General features: G+C 66.4%; 1 protein-coding gene across 1 annotated transcript in view; it reads left to right on the forward strand.

Moving 5' to 3' along the window:
* Nucleotides 1–7,924: 7,924 nt before the first annotated feature.
* The window catches only part of JAKMIP3 (Janus kinase and microtubule interacting protein 3), a 37,725-nt gene continuing 33,547 nt past the window's right edge, over nt 7,925–12,102 (forward strand). Inside the window, exon 1 of the mRNA XM_055346288.1 lies at nt 7,925–8,059. Within this exon, the coding sequence (XP_055202263.1) occupies nt 7,925–8,059 (135 nt within the window). The remainder of the gene's footprint in view (nt 8,060–12,102) is intronic.

Here is a 12,102-nt window from a genome sequence, read left to right on the forward strand (position 1 = left end):
TGCCAGCAACCACTGCAGCGTTTCCCCCTAAATTATATCTGCAAAACCCTCGTTCTGAGGCCTTTTCCGTGAGCGACGTGCTTCCTGAATTTCTCTTCTGGCTGCGACAGGCGGACTGGCGCTGAACCGGTCAGGTTCTCCACGCGCGAGGGGGTAGGTGACAGGGCAGCCCCGTCGTCAGGCACAACTGCGAGCCCGCGAAGGGAGGAGCGTGCGAGGGAGCCCGTGGTGACGCCCTGGCCGCTGCAGGGATGGACATGGGCTCAGACGCAGGTGCCAGCCTGTCGTGGGGCAGGGACCGGGGCGGGGCGGGGGTGAGGGCCACTCAGGGGGAGCCTGGGAGTCTGGGTGAGGTTCCCGGGGGCCCGGCAGGGTCGCCTAATGCAGGACAAGGGGGCCCCCATCGTCCCAGGCTTGTGCCCGACCAGTGTCCTCTGGTGTGAAGCGCTCGTTGGACTCGTGTGTCCGTGTCCCACTGGCTTGTCTGCCTTCCCCCGGCCTCCCAGCATTCTCCGTGTGTCCTGGGCACTGTCCCTCGTGCAGGTGCATCCTGGACGCCTCTGCCAATGCTGACACGAGCCTGTTCGCGCCCCTCGGTCCCTCGGGCGGTGGGATTTCTTCTTGTCGCGTGGCCGCGGTGCTCCTTCCCGGGGACTGTGCTCACGTCCTGTTCAAGGCCTCGGCCATCCCCGGGCTCTGGACCTCTGGCTCTTCCCCTGAGGCCTGCTGCCCCACCTTCCACGGTTACGGCCGGAGCCCCTGCACAGCGACTCGTCCGCGGTGCGTTTTCCCTTGTGGACACGCGGTTACTGAGCGCTGGGTAGGCAGCCGACCGTCCCCGCACTCGGCGCTGACCCTGGATCACGCGTCCACAGCCACACACGGGCCCCCCTGCTCTGGGCTGGCCGGCCCGGTCATGCTCTGCTGTCCTTCTGGCCCCTGTGGCCCTGGACAGGCGCCAACGCCGACGAGTGCAGCCCCCAGGTCCCCTTGGCTGCCCTCCAGGCGCTGTGCAGGACTCCCGGGACCAGCCAGGCCCCGTTGGGACTCGCAGTCCTGGCCGCTGACTGCAGCCCTTCGGAGCCTCCGTGGACCGTGTGACCTTTACTGGCGCCGGGGACACACGCGGGCAGGGGCGCAGCAGGACTCAGAGCCAGGGCGCGGGCTCGTATGCGCTTTTCCACAAGAAAACGCAAACCTCTTTGGAAACGCTGGGTGGCCCCCCCCCCCCCCCGACCGCCAGGGCCCTCCAGCCGCGGTAGGAAGCCTCGTTGCTGGGAAGGAGAAGGAACGCTGACTGTCCCTCTGTGTGACCACCTTCTCCTGCACCTGCCCGTCTAGCGTCTACCTAGTTACCTGCTGCATCCGCGGCCTTCGTCCCTGTGCCCGGAGTGTGGGGGGAGCGAGCCTGAGCCTCAGTTTCTATGGCTGTTTCTCTGACTGTAAGGATCAACTGCCCTGTTTGGGGGTCACTGTGGTCTTGGTCTCAGGCTTGGACTGGGGGCTCAGAGGCTGGGTCCCGTCCTGGGCCGATGCCACCCCTGGGGCCCCGAGCCAAGCAGTGGCCACCAGCCTCCACCGGGCTCGGGCGCTAACACGCCGGCGGACACCCCCCGCCCCGCCCCCGACACTGTGCTTTGAAAACCTGACACTTCAGTTCAGTGGCTGCCGGGTTTCAGAGCCAGAGAAGCTGTAAACGAGCACAAAGATTGGAAAACATTTAATTTTTTCATTTAAACTCTTTCTGTATTTGGGGCAATAATGCAAGAAGCCGGTGTGATGAGGACAGATGCCACAGGCCGACGGGAGTGGCATCCCCAACCCACTGGGGAGAGCCAGGCTTCGGGGTGGCCTCCGGGGCTTCTGGGAGCAGGCCCCCGGGGCTACAGACCACGTTCCGGACCCGCCGACCCACCAGGACCACCAGGCTCCCGAGAGAGGACGTTCCTTGTCAACAAGCCCGGACCTTCCCGGGAACCAGTTCCGCGGGCTGAGGGGGCTCCTGGGGCAGGAGGGGCTCTGCGGGGAGCTGACCCCAGGGTGGCCCTTCCTCCTTGTCGCCCTGACTCCTTTGGCAGGGACGCAGCCTTCCCCTCGGGGTGCCTGGCCTGAGCTTGGGGACGCAGCCCCCGGGGACGCTCCCGCTCACCAGGCCTGACCGCCCTGCCCGGAGGGAGTGGGGCACACGGTGGGTTTGTTTTCTGCCCTGAAATCCCGTTTCTGGCCCATTTTACAGGGAACCCTGCGAGGTATGAGCTCAGCCTGAGGGCCCGTTACTCAGGAGGCCGGTGGTCTTCACACAGTGAGATCCGTCCTCACAGGGGATGGGGGGGACCTGGAAGGCTGTGGGGGGCGGGGGTCACGCCTCGTCTGGCGCCAGTCACAAGCTTCCTTGTAGTGGAGCCCGCCCGCCCACCAGGCCCTGCCCCGAGCCTCACCTACCCCTGCCCCCGGGACCCCTGGGCACCCGCACAGGGAAACCCCCGCGGTCCGACCAGATGACGCAGAGGTGCCTTTCAAATGCGACTTTACTTTTTATATCTGCCAATGGATCGGAGTTTGTGGCAGGTGCACAGCTGTAACCACTGCAGCGACCACTCAGTCTGCAAGACGTGATCGCAACCTCGGTTGCCGTAAAAACTTACATTTCCATTCATATGTATTTTGTCGTAAAGATGTAAGAAGAGTGATTAATTGAAGAGTTTAAAACAAGCGAAAAAGGGCAGCCCGGGTGGCTCAGCGGTTTAGCGCCACCTTGGGTCCAGGGCCTGATCCTGGGGGACCCGGGATCGAGTCCCACATCGGGCTCCCTGCATGGAGCCTGCTTCTCCCTCTGCCTGGGTCTCTGCCTCTCTCTTTCTCTGACTCTGTGTCTCATGAATAAATAAATAAAATAAAACAAGCAAAAAAGAAAAAAAGCTTAACGTTGGGGGTGGTCGATGAGAGAGGGGCGGACCGCGTGAGCTTCCACGGAGCAGGGTCGTCATCCTGTCTGGGCTGCGCTTCCTGCGGCCTCGGGCTCTCGGGCCCCCTCCGGGCTGTGGTTGTGCTGGTGGCCCTGGTTGGGCTCAGACACGCGCTCTCCTCTCCGAGCTCCTGGTCTGGATCTTTCCTCCTGTGCTCGTGCTTCCCGCCCCTGCCGGCCCGTGGGTGTTATTGGGGTGCTATCGGCTCGGTGCTCTCACGTCCGCGCCTGCGGGGCCTGCGGGGCCTGCGACCTGTGGCTGCGCTTGTTTAAAGTGTTGCTTGGTTTTCCCCGTCACTGGAGTCCTGCTGCCCCGAGTCTTTGCCGCGTGTTTTCTCCGCAGTTTAGTGATTGAGTGATAATTGACGGCCGGTCATTTTGATTGGACGCCCAACCTTGTGAGTTTTATATGGTTGGGGCTGAATTTTTTTTAAAATTCTTTAAATTTTTTAAAAAAGATTTTACTTGTTTTTTGTTTAGGGAGCACAAGCAGGGGAGGCGCAGAGGGAGAGGGAGCCGCAGGCCCCGAGCGGAGCGTGGAGCTGTGCTCGATCCCCGGGCCCCGAGGTCACGGCCTGGGCCGAAACCCAGTCGGAGGCTCAGCCCCCTGAGCCTCCCAGGCGGGCGCCCCTCCTGTAAATGTTTTGGGGTTTGGTGCTGGGCCGCGTGTGACGGGCGAGGCCGGCTGGGAGGCCCCGCACACAGCAGAGTCCGGCCGGGCTGCGAGCCCCGCAGCGAGGGCGTCCGCACTCACCGTCCTCGAGGCTCGCCAGGCCTGGGCTCTGTCGGGAGGCGGCGCCGGGCCCCCCAGGACGCGCTCCCGCCGGACCCCGGCTTCCTCACCCCGAAGAGCTGGCGTTGGGTGGGCGATCTGGAGGTTCCCTCGTGAGCTGGGGACCCGTGTTCATCTGTCTCCATCCTGAACGGTGGTCGGTCAGGTGGCGGCTCAGGGGTGGGTGTGTGGGGTCCTGCCCTCGGCCGTCGGGGACGCCCCCACCCCGTGACCCGGACTCCCGAGCTTCTAGAGATGCACTTCGAGTCGAGCTGAGGCCTCTTTGCCCCCCGCAGACCCTCCGTCTGTCCTGTGGCCGCCCCGTGGTCAGCGGTGGGACAGGCCCCGCGTGCTTGAGGGTCTGCCATGGTCCGGGGCTGTCCCAGGGTTCACGCTGATGGTGGGTGCGCCCCGGGCTCCTTCACCGCCGCCCACCCCCGGCCCAGACCCCAGGGCTGCTCCCCGCTCCCCGCCCCCCACCCCCACCCCCAGTGCCACTCGAGCCTCCAGGTCTCCAGGTGTGGACCAGACTTGCGTCTGCACATGCGGCTGGCGCCGCGTGGCCGCTGATCCCCTCTCCAGGGGTCTTCACATTTCCCGGGAAAAGTGAGTTCTGATGGGGGAGCTGGGTGTTGCGAGGTTACCCCAGGCCCTCACCCGGCCTCCCCCCGGCTCACCCTGGGGGCCCAGCCTGAGAGGGGGGCTCCCTGAGACGACTGCCCCGGGGCCGAGAGCCTGGCAGGGCCTGCTCCCGCGGGCGTTTGTCCCCGTAGGGTTGGACGGGGCCCTCGCGCCCTCCCGCCTCCTCGCCGCCTGCACCTCGCAGCCCGTGGACGTGATAAGGGCTGGAAGCGTCGGCACCTCCCTTCCTCTCTGTAGATAAAGGGTTTCACCGGGAAAGGACCCGAGTCCCACACCATGGGCTTCAGGAGGTCGAAGCCCCTTCGTGACGCAGGCCGCCGGCCGCGTGTGCACGCGGGAGGCTGTCCCGGGTCTGGGCTCCTCCGCCCACACGGTGTGGAGCGCGAACCGTGGGCTCCGCGTTGGGGAAATCCCGGAGGCCAGCCGGCGGCTTCCTCGTTAGCGGGTCGGCGGCTTGGAGGTTGTCGGGCGCGGGCAGGGAGCACTTGCTCGGAGAGCGGAGCTCCCCTATTTACTCCGTCCTCGGAGCCCCGCGCAGGTGGGCGGACGGTGTCAGTCTGACCACGTAACGACCTCCCGACAGAGGGTGACACACGTGCTGGCAGCGAATCAGCGTCAGTCTGTGCACGAGCCTGAGACGTGACCGTGACCTGCCCGCTTCTCCCGCTCAGCCGGGGTCCCCCAAGAAGGTTCGTGACTCTGACTGGGGGGGGGGGCTAGTCAGTCCAGCAAATATTGGGGATGCACAGCGTTGTCACGCGGATCCTGCCCCCATGGCCTGTGGCCGTGGGTTCCTGGGCGCCCCCTCGCCGCACCCCTGCAGCACCTGCCGGCTGAGCTCCGAGACATGACAGGGAGCCGGAGGCCTGAGGGGTCTGGGGTTCAAGCAGTGTTGGCTGGGCCCGCCCGTGACCGGGGTGGGGGGCTGGTGCAGCGCCCTGGGGTGACCTGCTCTGACCCCACCCTCCACCCCCAGCCCCTGCTTCCAGCGGTCGCTGAGTCTTCCAGGCAGGGCTGAGTGCTCAGCCCAGAGCACCCAGCAAAGGCCACCCTCCCAAGGTCCCGGTCTCCCTCCGGCCGCCCCTTCTGTCCCCCAGGGTGACAGGAACCATGGGGCATCCATGACCTGGACGTGCTCCTCACAGCTGGTGCTTTCCCGGGTGTGGGCACGGAGGGAGAGCTGGGGCGCACAGACGCGGCTGGCTCGGAGCAGGAGACCCGGCGCTTGCCTGGTGCCACCTCTGCCGTCCACGTGGGTCTGTCCCCGTAACACAGGCGGCCAGATGCTTCCTTCCACCAGACTCTCATCCCCTGAAGGCTTAACGCTGATTCATTAGCACAAATAGGATCTGGGGTCAGGCGTGAAAATCCCCTTCCCCTCGGGCAGTAATCCCATCAAGCGCTCCAGAGGAGGCCTCCAGAAACCCCCTGGGTGTGGACGATGAGGCCCGCCCCCCCCCCCACCCGGTGCCCTCAGAGGGGCCGGGGATTTATCTGGTTCCTACTCATCAACATAATAATAAAGTCAACATGTTTATCCTATTTGCCCCCAAATTGGTGTCAGGGAAAGATACTAAGTCTGTGTCTGGGGAGATGTCAGGGAGGGCTCAAGACCTCTTGGTGCATCGAAAATTCTCAGTGCAGGGTGCTCAGTACCAAGGCGGAGGCAACTCAGCTCCTGGGGATCCGGGTGGGGGTTGGGGGCAGGACCCTGAGTCCGGGCAGGAGCCTACCAGGTCTGTGCTGAGCCTCGCGGGAGCGTGTTCCTGACGGAGGAAAGGCGTGGAGGGTGTGGGGTGGGTGGGGGCAGACCCTTCGGCCACCATCCAGCCTGGGGGCCGATCCCAGGACCCTGAGATCATGACCTGAGCTGAAACTGAGAGTCAGACCTCAGCCCGCCGCACCTCCCGGGCGCCCCCCACCCCCGGGTTCCCCCGCCCAGGAGGTCTCGATGACCAAGGCAGGAACTGGGGAGCTTTTCCTCCGGTTGGGACAAGATTTCTAACTCTCTATGCCTCGCCCCACCCGAACCCGCGCTGCGCACCCCGACCCGCCGCAGGCGCAGTGGAGGCGGCCCGCGGACCGTGGGCACCAGCTCACCTGCCGGGCCAGAGCCGCTGGGACCCGTTAAAGCGGCGCTTCTTCCAGGGGCAGCGCAGGCCTTGCCTGGGGGGGCAGGAGCCCAGGGGTCTCTCCCGCCGCCCGTGAGGACTTGAAGGCAGGAGGGAAGCATTGCAAGCCGGCGGAGGACCCTTTTGAGCCGAGCTGGAAAATCTGCACGACAGTCCCCGGGGCGACCCAGAACGTGTACCCCAAACCGAGAGCCAGGCCTCGGGCCCCGTGCTCCGGGGAATGTGCTCTTCGTCTCCCGGGCAGGTGGCTGTGAGCAGAGGGCCTGGGTGCGGGCATCTCTTCTCAGGCCGGGGCCGCTGAGCTGCGTCTCCACGATCTCTTCCGGCCTCAGTCTCCCTCCTCCTTGGAAGACAGCTGCCTCCCGCGTCCCTCCCCTGGCTCCGCACCCCGGGCCGACCGGGAGCCCTCTTCCCGGCCTTCCCCGTGCACGTCCATCGGAGGCTTTGACCCCATTCTGTGTCCCGAGGCCTCAGGGACTGAGCCGGGAGGGAGGCCAGAGGCCGTGGGGACTCAGTTGGAGGGCCCCTCCCTACAGGTGACACCGTCCCAGCCTGCGTCCAGGCCCACCCTCTGAAAGCTGCACTTTGACCTGATACCCCAGGTCACAGAGGCACCTTCCCGACCTGTCAGCTGGGGCGGCGCGGGGCACAGGCCCCTCTGTGGCTCGGGTCCCTGTCCTGGTGTCTAAGCAAGAAGGAAGCCTTGGGGGCCAGGGACAGCCTTGTCCCCCCGTTCGTGCGGGAATGGAGCACAGGGTTCCTGGGTCGGAAGTGTGGAGCACGCCCCGAGCCCGCCTCCTGCTGTGGAACAGGCCCACACTGTCTACGCAGTCGGCTGGGGGGCCTGCTTCGCACACCCGGGGCGGGGACGTGGGGAAGGCAATGCAGCCTCCGGCCTGGGGGGCAGCGGGAGTCCCCCCGTGGTGCTGGGTGATGCTGCCCCGGGCAGGGTGCCCGCGCGCCGGGTGGGGAGGGTGTGCGTTCACCTCCTATGTTGGCTCAGGGTGAAGGTGCGCGTCCTCCAGGGGGACGATCTCGGGTCCCGGGAAGGGTCCGGAGGTCCCGGCCTCCACTCCACTGCCCCAGAGGCTCCTGGCTCACACCCACCACCACCTCCAGGGCCACACACCCACGTGTGAAATTCAGCCTCTGCGGTCTGGGGCTGGGGGCGCGGCGTGCAGTCCCCACGGCATCCCCAGGGCAGGAGACCCCAGCCGTGCCCCCGGCCCCGGCCGCACACAGCCCACCTCCCACCCAGGGCACAGGCCAACCTGCTCACCAGGTGTGCTTTCCCTCCAGGTGAGCGAGAAGATGTAGCGGAGCTGCTGCGAGGCGCTACCTGCCCCAGCTTGCTGTGGACAGCCGAGCACAGACGAGCGGCCCACCCCGGGCACCCCTTGGGCCACCCTCACCATGTCCAAGAAGGGCACGGGCGGCCGAGGCAAGGGGGACAAGGTGGAGGTCCTCGCGGCTCTGCAGGCCGCCAACGAGGAGCTGCGGGCCAAGCTCACCGACATCCAGATTGAGCTGCAGCAGGAGAAAAGCAAGGTGGGCCCCCCCCAGGCCCCCTGTCCCCTCCCTTGTCCCCACCCCTGCCCTCCCTGTGTCCCACACCTGCCCCTCCCTGCATCCCACCCCCGCCCCTCCCCGCATCCCACCTCCTACCCCCCACCGTCCCACAGCTTCCTGGGCCCCAGGGTCTGCCCAGGACAGGGCATTGTGGGGTCATTGCCCAGCTGGTCCCAGGGTGGCCAGGGGCTCTAGGGCAGCTGGGGGGACAGGCAGCTCTGGGAAGAGGCCATGTACGGGTGGTGACCGCCCTGCTCCAGTGCCTGGGCCAGAGGGACCTCGGCAGGTGGCACCTCCTGGGGAAGTGTCCCTCCCGCTGACGGGTCACAGAAACATCCCCACCTGCATGGCCCCTCTGCGTGGAGGAAACAGGCTGGCCTAGGGCCTCCAGGGGGTGTCAGGAGCCCCCGGGGCACAGCCGGGTGCAGCCCGGGTGAAGGTACAAACCTCGGAGTCCACCTCGTGCTCCTAGAGGTCGTCCCACCCGCGGCTGCAGGCCGGGCCTCACAGTGCTCGAGGGTCAGCACCGGCATAAGGACAACGGGCCCCTGGTCCCACTGGGTGAGCGTGTGGTCCGTCCAGCGCTCCGAAGTGCGGACGTGAGACTGTGGTGCTGGTCCCGCCTGCAGGCCCTGCCGGTGCCCCCGTGGCCTACACCTTCATGGTGCTTTTAGCAAAGCCCCCCAGTCCCGCAGCAGCCCGGGGGTGGGGGTGCGGGGAGCGTGTGTGCTCCCGTGGTCAGCCCCCGAGGTACACAGGCTCCAGGTCCGGCCCCTCGCTGCCGGGCCAGGGCCCTGGGGCTGCCTGCTGAGGGCCTCCAGCCCCAGCCCTGTTATTATTCATGTTTTGGAAATATGTACCCGTTGGTACAAAATTCAGAAGGAACGAAGGAAAGGCCCTGGTCCCCCCTCTGGAGGGTTTGTGTTCTGGGTCCTCAGTGCACCTGCCAGGGCACAGATGACAGCGGGCCACACGCCACGGCCTCTGGCCTCCCTTCGGGCCCGCACGCCGACTCGTGGGGGCTCCACGTGCAGCACGCGGATGTGCCCAGGGTCCGGCCTCTGCCCGCGGCATCCCGGCTGTTTCCAGGGTTCGGCCGACACCGCAGCCCTGCGGTGAGCACCCTTGTCTGCACTTGAGGCCGCCAGCAGGGAGGCTCGCAGACTCCGCTCCTGAGGGTGGGCGTGCGGGGCCCGGGTGTGTGTGCGTGTGTGTGCGTGTGCAGGGATCACACCCATGCTCCCCGGAGCACACGCTCCACACACATCGGTTGCCCTGGCTTGGGAGAGGCCTGAAATCCCGTCTCCACCGGCAGGGAGGCCTCTGAGGCTGCGGCTTCCAGACCTGGCCGCACGTCAGCCTCACCCGGACCTGGGGCGCCCGCCCTTTGGGCCTCACAGCTCGGCCCGTCCTCACGGTCCTGCCTGCTGCCCCTGCGCCTCGGGGCCGAGCTGCAGTGTCGGGTGCAGGGAGCAGCGCCCCATGGCCCCACCAAGGGGTGCCCGTTGCGGGCAGTGCTGCAGTTCCTACGGGGGCTCCAGCCTGTGCTCAGCTCTGGGTGCCGCTCAGCGCCCCTCGCAGGCCGGCAGGGCTCCGGGGCTTGTTTGTTCGCTCTTTTTATTTTTAGGATTTATTTATTTATTTTAGAGGGCGCTTGGAGGGGGGAGCAGAGGGAGACGAGAGACCAGCTGACTTCCCACTGAGCGTGGGGCCTGTCGTGGGCTCCATCCCACGACCCTGAACCCCAAAGTCGGCCCCTTAACCGGCGAGCCACCCAGGCCCCCAGGTTCACCGCATGCGTCCTGCATCTGTCCGGGCGCCGAGCTGGGAGCAGGACGTCCGGGGGGTTGGGCCTGTGCTCAGGCCTCTTCCCAGGTCCCGCCTGCGCTCTCCCGTCGCCCCCAGCAGCCAGTTTGGTAAATAAAACTCACATCGGATCCTGAGAAGGCATCTCCCGCCGACGCCCCGGCCCCTGGAGTCGAGGCCCCGGGAAGCCCAAGGTCTGTGCGCTGGGCCCGGCGCAGCGACCCTCGGAAATGCCGCCAGTGTTGGCCACGACGTGCGCGCCCTGGTCATGGGGGGCGGCGCGAATTCAGTCATCACGACTGTCAGCAGCTTTGTCCTTATCAGAGACCTCTACCCGCCCCCCTCCGCCCCCCGCAGTGCATGTCCCTGCTGTGGGCTCGGGAGGGATCCGCATAACCGACCCAGACTGCGGGGTTGGGGGATGCCGTGGAAGTGGCCGAGGAGCGGAGGGCCTGTCCCGACCTCACGGCAGAGGCAGGAGGCAGCGGGGGCGCCAGCAGGACCCTGGCCCCACCGCGAGCCAGGCAGGCCGTGAGGCGCTCCCCCCACCCCACCCCCAGCACCTGGCGCCCACCTTCCTCGGGAATTCCCAGCAGAATCCTGGACCCGCAGCCAGGCTGCAGCCCCCCCCCCCCCCAGAGCAGGTGCCTGTGAAGCATGGAAAGGCGCCAGGAACGTAGCTGCGAGCCCAGCGCCTCGGATTCGGCCCGATGGTTCCTTTATCAACAAGGGACACTTGAGTGAATGGAGACTTGACAGCAAGGAACGACGTGATTTAAATAAAAACCGGCCCGTCCCGCTGCGCACCCTCTGTCCGGAGACTGAAGTGGAGCCATCTCTGGTGAAGAACCTTCTGGAAGGAGGGAGCCGGCTCTGCAGGGAGGCCTCTGGGGAGCTGCGTGGAGATGAACTCAGTGGGGCCGGGTGCTGGGAGCACGGACGCGGACACCGAGGTGGACACGAGCTCCCACCAGGACGCGAGGCTCCGGCTCCCATCTGGGCACAGAGCCGCCCCTGCTGCCCATGCTCTCAGGGTCCCACCCACAGCCGGGCCCCAGCTTGTGAATAGCACCGGAGCCGGCGGGAGGAACGGACACGCCAGCCTCACGCCTGCTGTCAGGAAGTGGCTCCAGCCCACAGGATGCCACTTGGGAAGCGCCAGGCGCCTGCGTGACCCCCAGGCCTCGTCCCCGTGGAGGACACACCAAGGAACAGGAAGCAGGTGGTGGGACACATAGAGCCACATGACCGCCACGCTGGCTGTGGTGCCATCAGTCCACGTGGCAATCAGGAAGGGCCTCTCAGAAGAGGTGGCCCTGGACGGAGACCCTGATGCCTGGAAGGGCCGGCAAAGGCGGGTCTCTGTAAGGGCACCCGTGATGCAGCGGCAGGAAAGGCGGCCCGAGACCAGGCCATGGAGGGCCATGTGGGTGGGGTCGGAGAGGGCCAGGAAGCCGGGAGGGCAGGGGCTGTAGGCGGGGCCCGGGGGCAGGGTCGGCATCGGTGTTGCCCACGAAGGTGTGGGGTGGGTCATGGGGCTCACCCCAGACCTCCCGCAGGTAGTAGTCTTCTGTTCTGGGAGTCCCAGCACCGTGGGCGAGGGGCTCCCGGGGAAGCTGCGGGCCTGTCCTCGCTGGGCAAGACGCAGACGTAAACCTCACGCGCATAGAGCCTCCGGCCGTCATAGAAGTGAAGCAGGAAGGGCCCCCAGCTGAGCGGAATAGCGAGCCGGGGAAGGAGTGCCAGTGACTGAAAGAACAGGGACGACGACGGAGCATTCCGGAACCCGGCCCAGCCCAGGGAGAGGCCACAGCAGCTCACGGGAGCAGCGGGGTGTGTGGGGTGCGGTCCGCTACCGCATGTGTCCCTCGGGAGGGAGCGCCGGGCTGCTGGTGGCTGGGTGAGCGCCCGGGCCTCTGCGGACAAGGCGGGCGAGCGCACCTGCCCTGCTGCCGGCTTCGCCCAGGACCTCGACCGTCTCTAAGGATGACTCCGAATTACTTCCTGGAAATACAACCGGAGAGAAAAAGCTCCCTCCCTGCAGAAAACGAGCATGACCTGAGGTGCCCACAAGCCGGGGGGCCGGGTCCCAGCGGCGCCATTGGCCCATTTGAGTTAAAATTCCATAAACCTCCGAGCAAACCTTTGAGAGCCGTAAGGTTTTGTGGCGTCATAAAGGGTTATGGCTGCTTCGGTCCACGGACAGGTACGGGGCC

The sequence above is a fragment of the Nyctereutes procyonoides genome, unplaced genomic scaffold (genome assembly GCF_905146905.1).
Source record: "Nyctereutes procyonoides isolate TBG_1078 unplaced genomic scaffold, NYPRO_anot_genome, whole genome shotgun sequence".
In the NCBI taxonomy this organism is placed as follows: domain Eukaryota; kingdom Metazoa; phylum Chordata; class Mammalia; order Carnivora; family Canidae; genus Nyctereutes; species Nyctereutes procyonoides.